Source organism: Amblyomma americanum, chromosome 1, assembly GCF_052857255.1.
Source record: "Amblyomma americanum isolate KBUSLIRL-KWMA chromosome 1, ASM5285725v1, whole genome shotgun sequence".
In the NCBI taxonomy this organism is placed as follows: Eukaryota; Metazoa; Arthropoda; class Arachnida; order Ixodida; family Ixodidae; genus Amblyomma; species Amblyomma americanum.
Window position 1 is genome coordinate 138,957,151 of NC_135497.1, and position 16,361 is coordinate 138,973,511.

Sequence of the window (16,361 nt, forward strand, 5' to 3'; positions counted from 1 at the left end):
CGCTTAAACCCCGCGAAATGGCTCAACAGGACGCGTTAAAGGGCGACGCGCCCGGCCGGCTCGTAAGCCCCGGTCGGTGCTGATCCCTTCGGGCCGGAACGCGTGCGCTGCGCGCATCTGGTGACCCGGTGAGCTGCTGCGGGGGTGAGCGCCGGCGGCGAGCGGACCAATCCCACCACCGATCATCGCCGGGCCTTGCGAGTGCAATGACTTTTTACGAGCGCGTTTAACGAGTACCGGACACTTTGCGCAACAGGATGTGCACGCCGCGGTCAGGTTCCCCGGGGAGCAAGTGTTTCTCGGGCGCGGTGAGCGGCGGGCGCACGGCTGGCTGTAAAGGCGACCGGGCCCCTGCTGTCGACTAATTGCGGCCGCTGTGAGCCGACCCGCTTGTTGTTCAGGTGGCCCGGACGGTTAATACGCGCCGGATTAAGGTATACGGCCACGCGAGCCCCCAGCTCTTTGAGCGCCGCCGCCACAACCCGGGCAGGTTTTCATTGAAGATCGCGCCCAGTGTGTACTACACGGCGGAGCCGGAAGAGGGTTTATTTGCTCACGCTATACAGGGGCCCCCTCTCACAGCCACGCGCGTAGCCGTCGTGGGAATGTTGCCAGAAAGCAGACACCGACGCGGGTATTGGCCGTCCTCCGCCGGGTCCAAGCCCCCTGCAGCAGTGGCCACTGTGGCGCGATGCGCGCATGGTGCGTCCGCTCCTCTGCTGGCGCTTTTGACAAAATTATTTATTATTGTTGGAAGGCACCTCTCTTTCACGTTGCCTCCTCATTCATGCGCGTGGTCGGCACTAATACTTGGAGCCCAGCTCATCACACTATAGGTAGGGGCAGACCTAAGGATCTGACCTCTATATCATCACTTGTACTGACTACTACTGACAAAGAAGCCGGTTTCACTGCTGCTGTTTGAAGTCATCGCATTCGTAATTCAGCTGAATTTATTGCGTGGACACAAAGCGAAGCTACAGGTGACTTCACGGCATCTTCCTCTTTTACCAGTATCACGCTCAGTAAAAGCTCAGAATGAAAGTAGTGGTCTTAGTCTGTTTGCTTCTGTCACTCTTACCTTAGACTGTAGCGTCTGAAAGACACGAAGGGCGATCGCCGCGCGCCGACGACGTCATGGCTGATGGCGGACCTGCCTGTCTTCCGCTATTAATATTGCTGCCATACAGGCAGAACTTAACCAACAAACCAGTCTGCTTGCTGCAAATGGTACCGACTGTAGATAAGCGATGCTCGCAGCCTTTATTTATGAGCATCGGCGACAAGCAATAGAGACGAAATGAAACTATAGCATATTAATTTATCTTTTTTTATTTTTTCTTCAAGGCATGAACCCGGGACTAGGCCTTAATTCCGCGTCGCAAGTGGGAGAGTGCCTAGATTCGGCGACATATTATGTCGAGTGGATAATACACGGCATGTCTGACATGGTTTATAAAAACAGAATGGTGCACTGGTGAGACCATGGCCAGCGGGTGCATCTGTGGGCAGCGCAAGCCGTTTATTGGCTTCAGTCATTGGCCTAGTTGTGTCTATACCGACTGTAGTATCGCTGGGATGGCTCACATTTAGACTGCACGTATTTCTCACGGGCAACGGAAAGTTTTCAGCGTGCTTTGTCTGCCTTACATGGCAGTTCCTACTGAATCAGAACTAAGTGTCCGCATCTCTTCGCTTCTCTCTCTTCCAACGCTCCACGGGCACGGCAATTAAGGCCACAAGCATGATCTGCCCGCTGCAGCCGCCTCCTCCCGTATATAATGAAAGCTGATTGTGCGTTGTATACGATTTTGGGGGTAATTAAGTTAGGATGAATAGACAGCTGACGTGAAATATTGTACCCTATGACGGCGGTATCATGGAAACCACAATTGCATGTTAACGCCACTGGGCGATAGTTACACGTCTGACGGCTACTGGAGCCTCTTGGAAGGATCTCGGAAGCATAGATTGGTCGCCATCGCCATTGTTACATGGAACAACAAAAACAACCGCTATATGACAGACACATCAAGCATTCCCTATGGTAGTTTTGCCCACACTGAGAAGGGGACGGCCTGCAAATCAGAGGACTATAGCCTATTCTCGCAAACTGTTCGTGTTCCGTGTCAGCCCGCGGGAAAGCGCGCTCGATAGCACAAAAGGGGGCGTGGCCACTCACTCACCAGCGTCGGGTAGAATGCGGACGAGTCGACGGCCAGGTTGGCGTAGTCTGCGGCGGCAGCCGCCTGGTCCCCGTAGCCGGCGTTGTAGAAGCGCGGCGTGGCCAGCTGCGGGTAGCTGGAGAGTAGGCGCGAGTCGTAGGAGCCGGCCGCCGGCAGCGAGCAGACGGGCCCGGATGCCGCCGAGGCCGGCGCAGCGCCGGGGGACTCGCCGACCAGCGGCCGCGCCGGCTCGCAGCACGCCGCGGTGGCCGGGGACGGAGAGTGGCCCGAGCCGCCGCCGCCCATCAGCTGCGCGACAGAGGCACGCCGAGAACACTGAAGTCAATGCCATGCACTTGAGAAAGGCGCTAAGACGACTCGCATGTCGCACTGGGTGGCAGATTAGGATTTTCTGACCCATCCAGGTCGCCACTCTTAAAACCGGCGACAGAAGTCTCCAGGACGCGTGAACAGAAACCGAGGCAAACAGCTTGGCTATTAGCCGGTGGCTAGAGAACAGGCTTGCGCACGTGATGGTAGGACCCAAGTGCTCTAATTTGTGAAACGAAATGATCGTTGGAAATCACATAACCTTATGGGCATAGCTTTTTACACGTCTTGGAGGAGACTTTTGTCGCGATAGTATACGTGCAGTTATAGCGAGGATTTGCGGCAACACTGACTTCGAGACTTTGTGCCACCGGTACAGCGAGAGCCACTCTCCACTCAAACTGCTGCCAGAACGCTAGTCCCTCACGATCGCAAGGTTTAATTAACCAAAATTTGTCGAAAGGGCGGCTCTGAAATTCACACTTAACGCGTTGTGCCTCATTTGGCACATCGGCCAACGTCTGTGTTTCAGTAAAAGCTAAATGTCGCCGCCAGTCAAACGTTACCAACCCCTTGCGTATCCGCTCGTTCTTCTATAAGCACCCGCCCGCTGTGACATCCCTCTCTTCTGCGCGCTTTAGGAGTCCGACCAGAAGACAAAGCGGCACCCATGTATCGTTGACGTTACGGTGCCAATGGATGCAAACAAGGCCCGAGATATCAAGCAAGAACGTCATGCTCTCATTGTGCACAAGCAACCAGCAAAATCTTTTGGAATTATTTTCACATCCCGACTCGGTAACACACTTCTGAATCCATGCTAAGCACGTTCAGCGTATCTTTTTGTCCTCACTGTTCTGCTGCCCCATGTATCGATGCTAAAAACAGTGGCGGTTACGCCTGCAAGTGTTTTTTGATTCAGTCACCGGTTCTATAGTGATGTCTTCATTTCGGTGCTTCCAAGGCGAATAAAACTTTTTACTGAACTGTCAACCTGTGGGCAAAACTCTATGGAGGTCGCACGCGTGAGCAACTCGACTGTGCTAGCTATTTTTTTTATATTGTTGCGCACTTGCACTGCCACAAGTTCCCTGCAACATCAGTCGGGTCATACAGAGACGGAGAGCAAACATTACTCCCTTCCCCCGCCGCGGTGGCTCAGTGGTTAGGGCGCTCGACTACTGATCCGGAGTTCCCGGGTTCGAACCCGACCGCGGCGGCTGCGTTTTTATGGAGGAAAAACGCTAAGGTGCCCGTGTGCTGTGCGATGTCAGTGCACGTTAAAGATCCCCAGGTGGTCGAAATTATTCCGGAGCCCTCCACTACGGCACCTCTCTCTTGCTTTCTTCTTTCACTCCCTCCTTTACCCTTCCCTCACGGCGCGGTTCAGGTGTCCAACGATATATGAGACAGATACTGCGCCATTTCCTTTCCGTCCAAAACCAATTATTATTATTATTATTATTACTCCCTTGACCGGCGCTCCAAGGTTTCTGTCATAAGCTGAGCGATGGTGTCCACAGACAATAAAATATTGGCTTTTATATCGTTGTTTCTTCAGCTTCACAGCGCAGGGTAGGCGCTGTATTAACACTTCCTGCTCTACAAAAAGGTCAGCAGCCTGGCTGGTGCACTATAACCCTTCACTTACTCGTATACCCTGCATAGCTCAAAGAGAAAGGTGCATTTGTAGTTCGCGGGCGTCGCATCAAATCTTCCTTCACCCAGGTTGTCACAGGCTCGTTTGTGACATTATTGTACGCTACTGTAAACATAAGCAGGTTCATCTTAGAAAGCCAGCGGAAAAATAAAATAAAAAAGAAACAACAAAACACTTCTTTTTTCTTGTCTTGTCTACAGCGGAAATAAAAATAGGAAGGGACACTAAGCTCCGCCTTAAGGGTATGACGCCATAGCGCTAATGTGTGAATGCCAATACAGGCGGAATTGGTCATTCTCTACTTTAAATTCATAGATCCCTAAGGGTCATCATAACATTCCTGGCGCAGTTGTGCAGCGCTTAAGCGATGCGCCACTGCCCTGCGATGACAGGTGCCGCCACCGGTGGGGGGCTTGCTCTTCCCGATCGACCAATTATTAAGTTAACTGCCACCTGTCACAGTGGCCTGTTTGTTCACAATCTGGTGGGCAGGTTGTGATGACGCCACAAGGTCACGTGACCTAGGCGGCCCACCTAGGTTGCTTCTCCGGTGATTTTTCCCTCGCAACGCCGACGACGATGGGTTTTCTGCACAACGGGAGCCTTAACGCTGTCGCGTTAAAACACGAGCCAAACATTCTGCGGTGCGCTTGTATTGTGACATCGTAGAGATTTAGCATAGCGGAGACGAAACAGCTTGGGCGTATACCGGACTATAGCGGACGCAGGCTGCGCACGTGCAGTGGCCTAAACTTGGCCCCGTCCCTGTTACTGCGCTTGCACAGCCCGCGTCCGGTATAGAGCGGCATTCGGCTAGGCTAGTGTCTCCTCTATGCTAAACCTCTTTTTTTTTTGGACTAGCACTAAGATCCCCCCTCACCGATTTCGCTACTGTGTGTCTGGCGACCCGCGCCGCTCGGAAAGAGGAATCTGGCTCTCACAAACCCTACCGGTGGCAGCACCTACCATCGCACGGCAGTGGCGCATCGCTTAATCACTGCGTCAGGGGTGGTATGAGTACTCCCAGGGATCTATGAATGTAAAGTAGAGAATGACCATTCCCGCATATACATGTGCATTAACCCAAAACCGAGCCCCCAACCGAAACCGAAACCAGGGTGAGAACCGAAAAATGCTAGAGTGCCTATCGTGCATTTGGCCTAACCACGCTAAATCGTCCGTCAATATATATATATATATATATATATATATATATATATATATATATATATATATATATATATATATATATATATATATATATATATATATATATATATATATATATATATATATATATATTGCAGCCGCCTGTATCAAAGGATGACTAGTTTTCAATCGCCGTCTGCGCTCCCGTGATTTCCGCTCAAAGTTCATCGCGCGCTGAAAACGTCGCTTGAACGCATTTAATTTTCGTCGCTCCTGCCACTTGCGAGGTGTGCATCGCTCGATACGAGCCATTCCTTATGCGCTCGAAGAATGCGCGAGGATTTTCTCCACATGCGTCCGCAAATGAGAGCCCCTGGCTTTGGCATCTTTATTCCATATGCTGTAACTCTGCCTTACCCTAATCAACCGATTGGCGGCACTTCGTATCTCATCTGCCAGCCTCCGCTTATACTGAGTAGTTAGAAGCCGCTTGTTCTGGCGGCTCAGAATACGCTGAGCCAAATTTGCATAACGAACGCATTGTCTGCAATCCTTGCGTCGCGCGGAAAGGGGCACAGACACTGCGCCGCTCTCTGGTATAAGAGTTAACCGGGCGACGTGGCTCCCGAGTACTTGCTTAGAGGGAAAAGAACGAAGCCCTTACCTCACTGCCGTTCTATCTTTCGCGGATATGTTCACTGCACAGTCCTGTCCCCGACCGCTTGTGTGTAGGTGCCAGAAAAAAAAAGTATTGCATATATATGAATCGAGTAAGTTTTCTGGCTAGCTACTCGCCATATAAGGACGCGGTGACGCCGAAGTGGTTTGCTGTTTAAATTGTTTGTTCAAAGTGTGACATGCAATACTTTGCCGATCACTGGTTGTTCATAGTAGGGTGCCACGACGCACGCGGCACGCATCGAGGGGCCCTATAGTTCCTTGTGTTCGGTTGTAGTGTTGGTACAGATGCGGCAGATACTTCGATCTTCTGGCTTCACGCTCGCAGGCAAGACATTCGTTTTCGTCTCCTCTCGAGCTCATGCGAGCGCCGTGGCAGCGAGCTGGAGCCCCTAGTGCAATGCCGCTGATATTACTATAGCGGCTTTAAAGACACCAGTGCGCACGAGGACGTCGGAACAGAAACAACCGCGTCAACGTGTTAAAACTGATGAGTTAGATGACCGGCTCACTGGATGATCGGTATATGACTTTGGGCTGCTATCCGGTGAAGCAAGAGACCAGCTGAGGCAAGGCCCAGGCCGCTACGAACCATCGGTTGGCGATGCATATATGCTCTGGCTTCGCACGCATTCGCGGTGCCTTGGCTGCGTTCAGTCTCTGTCCTTTGACCTCTACAATCGACTTCGTATCTTCTGCATCTTCCCTGGGTGTTTTTCGGTGCTTATTTTTGTTCTTTCGCATAAAGACCTCTGGCTGCTAACAGGCTGTTCTTACTTTTCAATTTCAACAAAATTGTGGCCCCGTCGGTGTCTTCCAGAAATGCTCACAAAATGACGTAAGGCTGCAGGTGGAACTCGCATTGTTTGGATCCCTGCAGCCGGTCTCCCGGAGGGTGTCAAGCGAGCGCGGGCTGTGGGTCTCCACTCCTGAGGGAAGTGCCCACCATGGCAGTGCAACGGCAGAGTAACGGCGTTCCGGGAACCCTTGCCCTTGGTGTTCGCTGCTGCCTCCTTGGAAGCCTCGGATTTTCCGCACGCCATTCGCTGCGCGTCGCTCCAAGAGCCGGCCCTCGGCGGCAGCTCTGAGGCACGTCGCCACTCCGCGCTTTGTGGCCCTCAGGCTACTTCCAGCACCGCGTTTCAAGCCAGGCTTGCGGCCCGACACGGCGTGCTTCACGGCAGGACGCGGAATCGAAGCCAGCGCCGCTCTCCTCAGGAGAAATGGGTCCACTGCTGTCGGCATGTAGGACGGCTGTCGACTGCCATGCGCACATAGTGAGTGCGGCCATCCCAAGTGGCACAGAGACTCGACGCTTTGGTTGATGACACCCTGTCGCCCGCGTTAAATACCGCGATTCGTCATATCCGGTCGTGTCGAACGTTTCAGGGTAATGCATTTAGTGCAGCGATTGCCTACGACGCAACGCTTTCATCTACTGTTTTGTACAGGTTACGTAGAGATTTTGAACAGTGTACTGCGAGCGAATGTGCACACAGTGACACTGCAATCACTGCGGTATGTTGGCAACGCTACGGAAGGATATTTCATCACGAGGAACTAATCTTTCAATATAGATTGACACATCATTACTCTTTAAATACTTTTAGACCAGCCTGCATTCCTTAAAAGGCACAAAATCAGAATTATTTGGCATCAATTATAATTGTGAGGCAACTGCGGAATATTGTAAGGTACCGTTATGGAAATAACGAAGGTAACGGTCCATTCTTCCGATGCGTAGCAAAACCTTTCTTTGAAGTTTGTCCAGCACTCGCATCGAGTAGTTAAAGGTGCACTAAAGAGGAATCTGAACTTGTTTTTTAACCGCGGGAACTCTATCTACACGTTCCGGCCATCCTTAGAAACTTCGAATTATTGTCCTGTGCGGCCCATTGCCCTAGTTAAATCGGATTAAACGTCCGGGCGCCCGCCTTTTTTTTTTTTTTAACTAAACGCGGTAGGTAGGCGGATTCAACCAACGCGTGGAGTGCCTTTCAGCCAGTCCAGTGGCGGCTTCTCTTTCGCTTTCTTTTTTAGATTTCTATGAATAAACAGTTTTAGTCACAGACCATATAGGCACAAATTAGGCCCACGGAAATAAAAATACACGTGGCCTCTTTGATTTACTTATCACTCCGCCGATGGCAGAGCAGCAAGCCGCCACGGGACTGGCCGACGCGTTGGTTGACTATACCTATCGCTTTGAGTTCAAAATAAAGACGGGAGCCGGGACTATTAATCGGATTTAATTAGGGTCATAGGCCACGCAGGGCAATCATTCGAAGTTTCTAAGAATGCCCTGAACGTTTAGACAGAGTTCCCGCAGTAAAAAGACGACTTCAGATTCCTCTTTAGCGCACCTTTATGACTGCCATAGAAAACCAATGGGGAACGTTTCTGACGACAGCAAGAATGTTAATAGCAAAACAATGCAAGCCTGTCAGGAGGGGAGACCTGCGGATATATTGATTGCTATAATGGAATCTTCTGTTATATGAACATATTGCGTTCATAAACTGTTTATCGTTGTAAAATGCGCTTGTCCAGAGATTCTGGGTATATAAAAACTTCCAGGTAAAGCATGCGAATTCCTTTTGGGCTAACATTTGAAATGGTGACGTAATCACTGAATAAAACTGCGAAGGCTTTCAAGCCTTTCTGTTGTGCACAGCGCAAAGTGGGGGCGCATGATTACGTCATCTACGGTACCGGTACATTCACAACACATAAACGCTTGATTTGAAGGAAGAAAACCAACGCCACCGGAGGCAAAGCCCGCCAAGCGTTGTTTGGCACCATACAACGACGCACAGCACAGGGTGTGGTTGACAGTAGCGTAAATTTGAAATCTTGCCGTTCGTGACGTCACACCGAGCTTCTCCGCACTCTTTCGATGCTGTGAGGAGAAGCCTCAAATTTAACCGTTGATTACATCACCATTTTAAAAGCTAGCGCAAAAAAACAACAACCTTGACATGCTTTATTTACCTCATATAGAATTGAATCCTTGAGTACAGCGGAATTATGAAAAAGTGGTGCAGCTGCCGCTTAATGGTTGATGATTTTAACCAATTTTGGGGGGAGAGGGGGGGGGGGGGGGGGTGCTCTATTTTTATTGCCACTGGGGCTTTTGTTCATGATGAAGTGATTTTATTCAAAAAAGTGCGTTTTGTAAAGCAAGCGTTTCATGCGAGGCCACCGGGCAACGTTCACGTCCCCGCCCCCTTTCTTCTTTTTCTTTCTTCCCACTTTGTATTTTTACATTACGTCTTCTTCCGGTGTTAAGTCTTAAAAGGCGGGGGAAATGCTGGTTCAAGGGCTGGAGGATTATCGGTAGAAGATGCTGATAACTGGAATAGAATGGGGGAGGAGAGGGGGGGGGGGGTTAGGACACAGGATTTCTGGTACGGGGCTGCCCTCAATACTTCCCCACTTCTACGTCAGTGCATTTGACATCCAGATCTCCGGGAATAGTATAGTAGCGCTTGCATGCGCTGATCCATCTCATTGCTTATCGACGTGAACGACCGAAGTTCGTTATATATCATCATGTGTTGGTGTGCAGTAGTTGCCCATCAGTGTAACTGATATGCGTGATCGAAGCGCATATGATGTTCCGAAGCATGCCACCAACGAAGATGATTCACAGCATTTGATGGCACGCAACCTACTCGTCAGGAAACGCGCTGTGTAGAGTTCCAACACATTGTTACTTCACAGTGCACAGATACTGCCTGTGGACCACAGCAGGCTGCAGAGCACACTGCTCCTGTCGGGAAATTCTCGGCTAGCATCACTGCATGTATTTGGTTCTGGTGGGCTTCGCGTTCATATGGCGGGGCCAAGCTGCTGGTGCCACTTCGAGTCCGACCCAAGGATCGACCTCGATCATGGGTCCCTTATATGTTATATCCCTTACATTACCCTTCCCTCACTTACCCCATATTGACAGCAGGCAATCCTCCGAGTAAAGTATACTGACTGACTGACAGACTCAGTGATTGGCTGATTGGCGACAGAACGCGTGTGATAGGAAATCAATAGTTTTGACAGCGGATGACAGACGCTTTCATATTGTCCGCAACATTAATTGATCGAGAAATTTAAACGATCGCCATATTTCGCCTCGCGCAGCGGTGAATTCTCGCGACTGCACTGATGAGACAGCGCTTGAAGAACGGGCATCGATTAATTCAAGTGTAGAAGAAGAAATGCACACTACCTTCTTGAAGAGAAGGCCGATGAAGTCCGCGCCAGATTTCGAACGCGCAGGCGCGCCAACGGTCCGGCTAGCGCAAGCAAGACGTGCTGCGAGAGCCACCGTCCTGTCCGACCTCGCCTGCCAGCGTGCCTCCATCGAGGTAAGCCCTCGCCAGAGCGCTTTGAGCGAGCATATGCCGGTATCAGCTATTAGTCGAAGGGGTACTGAAGTCGCAGCAGCGCCGACTTTTAAGCTTCCATGCTTCCAAGTGCGTAATGCTCGACTGAGAGTTATTGCGAGTTAGCATCCCTCACTCCACTACTTCTGGTCATGAACTTAGTCGCACCCGGTAGACCGCGCTTCGTTTTATTTTTCACGATATGCGGGTTGAACCGTGGGATTTCGAGATGCGCGAGTCGGCCCGGCTGCCCCTGAGCTGCCAGAAGAAGCAAAGGCAAGCCACAACTTGTCTTCCGACTTGTCCTCGTTCTCCGGGTACGTTACACCTATAAAGCCGAGGGTGGCGACACCCCCGCTTCGAGGCCGACACTAGACTGTGCACTACGCGCGCGTCGACTCAGCATGTATTCCAGGCGCTATGAAACCGCGCAGTCAGGCGACAGCTATAGGGCTCTGTGACGGAGGCAGCGCGGCGAACCGGCGCTGATGCGCCAGCGCCGGTAAACAAAAAGTGGCCCGAGGCGCGTCGCCAGGCGGAGGGCGCGGCGGGATGCGCCAGTGTTCGTCGCCAGCGGAGAAGCGCAAAAGACACAACGGCGGGGGCGGCACAATGAGGGGCGCGCACTCGCGGTGCCAGTGAAAATTGAGAGAAATCGCTGCTCACGCTTTCCTGCATCAACGCGCGCGAAACTTTTTCGTGTCATGCATTAGGTTCGCCTGTCTTATTTGCCGAGTGAAGCGGAACCGGAAGCGCGATCGGACGGAAGTTGACGGGAAAAACAATACGGCGCTGCCAGAGTGCAGCTGCCGGCCCAGAGGCCGTGACAAATTACGACAGAGCCAGTGGGCCGCCTTTGTTCCTTTCTCTCCGCCCCCCCCTCCCTCCTGGCCAAGGACGACGGCTGTGTCGCGCGCCTGAAGCTACTACAGCGCGCCGCGGCTGCCGCAGCTTCGGGCCCCGCGGATTAGTCCGGCCCAGTCTCGGACGCAGTGAAGCCTGCCGTTGCTCCTGCTGCCACCGCGGCAGACTGTGTCCCGGAGCGAGCGACCGACCCTCGAGCGCTTGGTTGTTGTGTCTACGAGAAACGCCGGCAATCTCAGGCCAGAGGCGCTGTGCGGAGGCTGCAGCAAGGGATCTTGCCCTCTTCACCCTCTGAGCGGGCCGTGGGTAGATGTCATATGGCTGCAAACGCATTGCTTGGCGCGGGTGCGCGACAGGGAGAATTCGATGATCCCGCCAACGAATCACGCGAGGAACGCTCGACCCCGCGTGGAAACGTTCGCGTACGATGAGTTCGGCTCACGCTGTGCAAAATCGGCGCACTCAAATTGCGCCGATTGTGTACTAGCGCGATGTTTACCAATGCGCGGCCTCTACTTGGGGGTTAGCGGTATTGTAAATAACTAAATAAATAAAAGTACATTGAGCTATATCTATCCTCGCTACTGGCACCAAAATCGGGGTGAATGGTAGGCGTTTTTCAACGCTTCGTCCTCCGTTTCAGTACCACCAGCTCGATAGGCCGGAGTGCATTTCCCGCTGCGCCAACTGTACTGTTTACACTGGCCGACTTTTCAGACCCATTCTTCATTGGCTGCTTGCACTCACCCGAAGATATCTCACGCAAATCACATCAATGAACCAATCTGCAACTCAATAATCAGAGTTAAAGCAATATTAGGTCATATTTCACCAAACTGATGGCAAGCCAACCGCATGCAGTACACGTGATCAAAGCATCTATGGTTAAGTCTCATCGATGGCCAAGTGGTTGAGCATCCGCCTCGCATGCGGGAGGTGCGGGGTTCGATCCTCAGTGCTGCCGGGTACCCACCGGCGATACAATGGGTGCAAGCTTTCCCCTGTTCTGGTGCTCGGCTTATTTAGGGTGAAATGCTTGGGAAATGGGTTTTTGAACCCACCTTGAAAATTCGAAAATACCTTGTGCCAAGGCGCTCTTTGGTCATAGATGCCCTTGCGCCATAAAAATCCATAATCATCATCAAGTCTCATCGAGATCTCCCCCCCCCCCCCTTTTTTTTTCTTCCTATATGAGCGCAATTTTGGCTACGGGGAAGTGTGCATAATAATAAATGTAACATACAAGAACCTAGGGCTTGAAGAACCACGCTGTGCCTCCCGCACAGAGGGAAGAAGCGCGCAGACATCCACGCCCGTAGCCGTCCACCGATACTGTGCCCCGCGAGTGGCTTTCGGGGTTAATTTTGCGTGAGACATCTGCAGCCGCCGTCGTTACCTCCTGTAGGCAAGAAGAAACCGCTCGCCGGCCTCCCTCGCGGCGCGGGTTCGCGACAGCTGGTTTTTGCGCGCCCCGCGGTAGCAACAGCAAGCAGCGTCGTAGGCGGCCGCTTAGCGCCCCTGACGACCTGTCTTGCTGACAACTGCTTTCACCTGCTGGGCGCTCGCAGGATGTAATTAAAGTGGGGATACTGCTCTGTTCATCATCGTAGGCCCAGTATGGGCAGGAGGCGGAAGCGTCGAGCGTGTCCGTGTTAATTGCCCCGATTCCCCCACACTTGAGGAGGGCCAGAAGCGCGCAAGACCCATTACCTCCGCCCCGCGGGCGAAAACCAACGCAGGCCTCTGCAAACAATGCCACGACCCCGAAGCTGGCGCGCTCGTCTAGACGTGTGCTCCCCCTTGTTTTTAGCCCGCCTGATAACACGTGCAAGTTAAACGACGCGTGCACTTCGAATAAAACGGCGCTACCAGCTTCCAGAAGCGGTGAAAAATTATACGCACGGTGGCGGTCGTTTACAATGTGCATCCGCGACGAGCTTGTGCCTTTCGCGTTATGCTCAGCTGTCCACATGGGGGAAGAACGTATACTGATCTCTTAAGACGGTGAAGCACTGCTTTTTTTTTTTTCTGAGATGCTTCTAAAGCTGTCAGCGCTTTGACGTTCACAGCATCATCCTGTCGCTTATAGGGATTAAGTGATGCTAGGACGGCACACTTCCAAATAAAATTTTGCACGCAGGCTACATTAAAAGCAAATCACTTAGTTTGGCTATTGACTTTCGTCAAATCCCTTTACTACATATGCTTACCAACACCTTGCCCCCCCCCCCCCACCCCCCCCCTCCCCAAGGAAGGACATATGAATATGGAGACTTCATGTACTATATAAACGAACTTGGAGACGCTACACCGAATTGGGGCTCCATGTCTAGTCTCAGGGAGGCCAGAAAGGCTGTACTTGCAGTTTCTAACTGATCGCCTCTTACGTCCGCCCTCTAATTTAATACCAGAACCATGCCACAAGTTCGAGCGAGATCCCGCGAGAGGTTCCAAGCTATCCTTTGTGCGTCGACAAAAGGTGGCGCTTGGAAAGGAACGCGTAATTAAAGTTATGTCGTGAAGCGGTTACACAAACAAGGGGTACATTTATTTAAAATAGCAAAGTCGTAAAGCTGTTCGAGCCCGGGCAACGCAGCGAAAAGTGCCGTCTTTTGACGCCGCATATATCTGTCCGTGAGAAGTTATTTATTGCCCCTTCGCCACACAAGAGACGAACATGCAAATAACGAAGCACGGAAAGAAAGAACGCAGGGTCTCGTCTCTTTGCACAGTCTGGGAGGGGGGAGGGAGAAGTGTTGGAAGTGCCACGGCTGCTCCGCCGTTCGGGGGCCGTAAACGGTGGCCACGAGCCCTCTCCCCTTGCCGGAGCACTATTTCTTGTTCTTCGCGTCCCCCGCACAGGGAGAAAGAACAGAGTGAAGGCGACTCTGAATGACGTCGGAGACTGTCCCTCAGGCGATGCGCAAGGCTCGCTCCAGCATCGAACGACTCCCGTTTTTGAGGCGGGCCAACAGAGGTCTGCTGTATACGGCCGACGCGGCAACGGATGCGGTTTTACTGGGAAGCGTCAGCATCAGCCATGCCTGTCCTATCGTTTTAACGAAGGCCCTTTTCATGCAGTCGAGCACATGTTCGCGATCTTTTTTTTTTCCCCGCCGCCCTTCATTCGCGTCTCCTTTTTTACTGCCTGCGCCCTCTTCTCGTCCGCGCGGCCGTGCTGCGCTTCTGAGAAGAGTTTGTTCTTCTGGGGCAGAAAAAAAGAACGAAACAAAGAGAGAGGATCGGCGAACGCAGCTGGTCAAGGGGTGCTCCTCGCCCACGCACTTTCGCTCCGGAAGCCACGTGCGGGCACGGCGCTCACGCGTTCGGAAGGAGCACGCCTGCGCGGGGAATGGCATGCAGCGCAGGAAGGTGGGGAATACAAGGTTGTCCAAGCGTGCCTGAAGCACTGTTGTTCTCAGCGGATTTTTTGGAAAGCTAGCCGAGTTTCACGCCCATCTTCTTGCTCTCTTTACATAGGCTCCTGCATTCGCTGCATGAAATCTCCAGAAAGCTTATACGTACACCTTTCGGAACGGTCAGAATTCCTTCCTGTGTCAGGCCCGCCCCAACGTAGCATCGCAATATTAAAGCGTGTTCCCGCTGAGCGTAGGGCTAGCGCCATTCAAGGCTATTTATTTCGCAGCAAACATCCAGGGACACATATGCTGCTCTGAGTGTACAGCCTGCTCCTGGGAACCTTGGCGGCACCATAACCTGTTAAAGCTTTCGTAGAAAATGTTCGCCGCTGTTGCGACCGTAAACTCAGTCCAAACTTGAGGAAGCATAATCATAAGAGCAGCCGGCCGCACGATCATTTGCATTTCTCGTAGTGGCGTGCTGTAGCATTTCGCTAACGCTTTTTCATAATGCGATGCTCGAATAGAAAATCGCGAGAACTGCTGTCCCCATCACTCACAGCAGCGCTACTGCGGTAACTGAAGCAGAGAAGCCTTACCGCTCGCCCTCGCGCCAATCCTTCCCTGTTAAATGCCGGGAAACAAGGACGAGGCACAAAGGTGCTGCTGAGAGGCACGGGGACATTGGCCTCGCGCACCTTTAGCCCCGTAGCGAGAAATTCATTTGCAGCCAATCGATGCACCCGTCAATCCTTTCCTCTTTTGAAATTAACAGGCTCCCTGAAAGTGCGCCATCAAGGTGCGACACTTTCATCAGTGTTTGTCTGCGATGAAGTGAGAGCGCCGCGTCCCGCCCCAGTTGGCGACATCATCAAAAGGCATCCTTGGTAAGTGGGACCCGCTGCTGCTTTCTTTTGAAATTCTGCGCTTGTAACGCTTTTGGCCGTCGGGGACCAAGTGGCGCTGCGCGCCCACGAGGAACGTGTGCGCCGCAGCGTGCCAGAGCCAAACACACGGCGGTGAATCCGGGGATACCACGCTGTGCTGCTGAGAACGAGGTCACGACCTCAAGTCGCTGTGACCACCTACATGTAATGACGGAGAATGCAAAAGCGCCCGTGTGCTGAGAATTTGGCGCCTTTTAATAAACCTATCGCAAGTGGTCGAAATTTTTCTGAAGCTTTTTTTTTTTCGGCGTGCCTTCCGACTCGTAAAAATTACCGGGTTCTTTAAAGCCCTTCTATACAGTAAGAACCGTAAAAGTTCTGAATTATAGAACGCCACTACTTCGGTTTTGCCACTGTTTAATCAAGAAATCCAGAATTAAGCACGGATTCAACGAACACGCACTCTGCAACTTTAAACCATGTGCTGTTCACAAGCATGCATGCCGAATGCGCACATGTGGATGGCATCGTCCTTCGGAGTGAAAGTGTGATTTCTGCATTGTTTATTTTAGGAAGGTTGAGGTAGCACTCGCCGCCAGCCTCAGCTGATGCAGAACTCGCCCTAACAGGTGAGTCATGCAAGACGTCCACCAGGCGTCACTCGGCATTCGGTGTCTTAATCGAGTCAGTTGCACAAGTCGCATGCGCTTGCTGATACGTACTGCTGCTTTAAGCGACAGGTGAACGGCGTCTGCACAAAATGAGTTTGTATAATCAGCGCAAAGGGTATATCTAATATTAACTGAACTCGTGAAGTGAGAGCACGGACATGTCCAGCATTCTGGGACAAGCGTTTTGAATACTAGAATATTGTAAGCTACTGTTAT

The 16,361-nt window shown here is 51.9% G+C and overlaps 2 protein-coding genes across 2 annotated transcripts in view; one reads left to right on the plus strand and one right to left on the minus strand.

The window, feature by feature from the left end:
* Nucleotides 1-803: 803 nt before the first annotated feature.
* Nucleotides 804-16,361, minus strand: part of LOC144113800 (uncharacterized) — a 48,064-nt gene continuing 32,506 nt past the window's right edge. The window contains exons 2-3 of the mRNA XM_077647135.1: nucleotides 2,187-2,474; nucleotides 804-830 (exon numbers count right to left, since the gene is read on the minus strand). Coding sequence (XP_077503261.1) covers nucleotides 804-830; nucleotides 2,187-2,471 — 312 coding nt within the window. The 5' untranslated portion in view covers nucleotides 2,472-2,474. The remainder of the gene's footprint in view (nucleotides 831-2,186; nucleotides 2,475-16,361) is intronic.
* The window catches only part of LOC144113807 (uncharacterized), a 186,516-nt gene continuing 180,400 nt past the window's right edge, over nucleotides 10,246-16,361 (plus strand). Inside the window, exons 1-3 of the mRNA XM_077647144.1 lie at nucleotides 10,246-10,346; nucleotides 15,363-15,474; nucleotides 16,047-16,103. The gene's annotated coding sequence lies outside the window, so the exon portion shown is untranslated. The remainder of the gene's footprint in view (nucleotides 10,347-15,362; nucleotides 15,475-16,046; nucleotides 16,104-16,361) is intronic.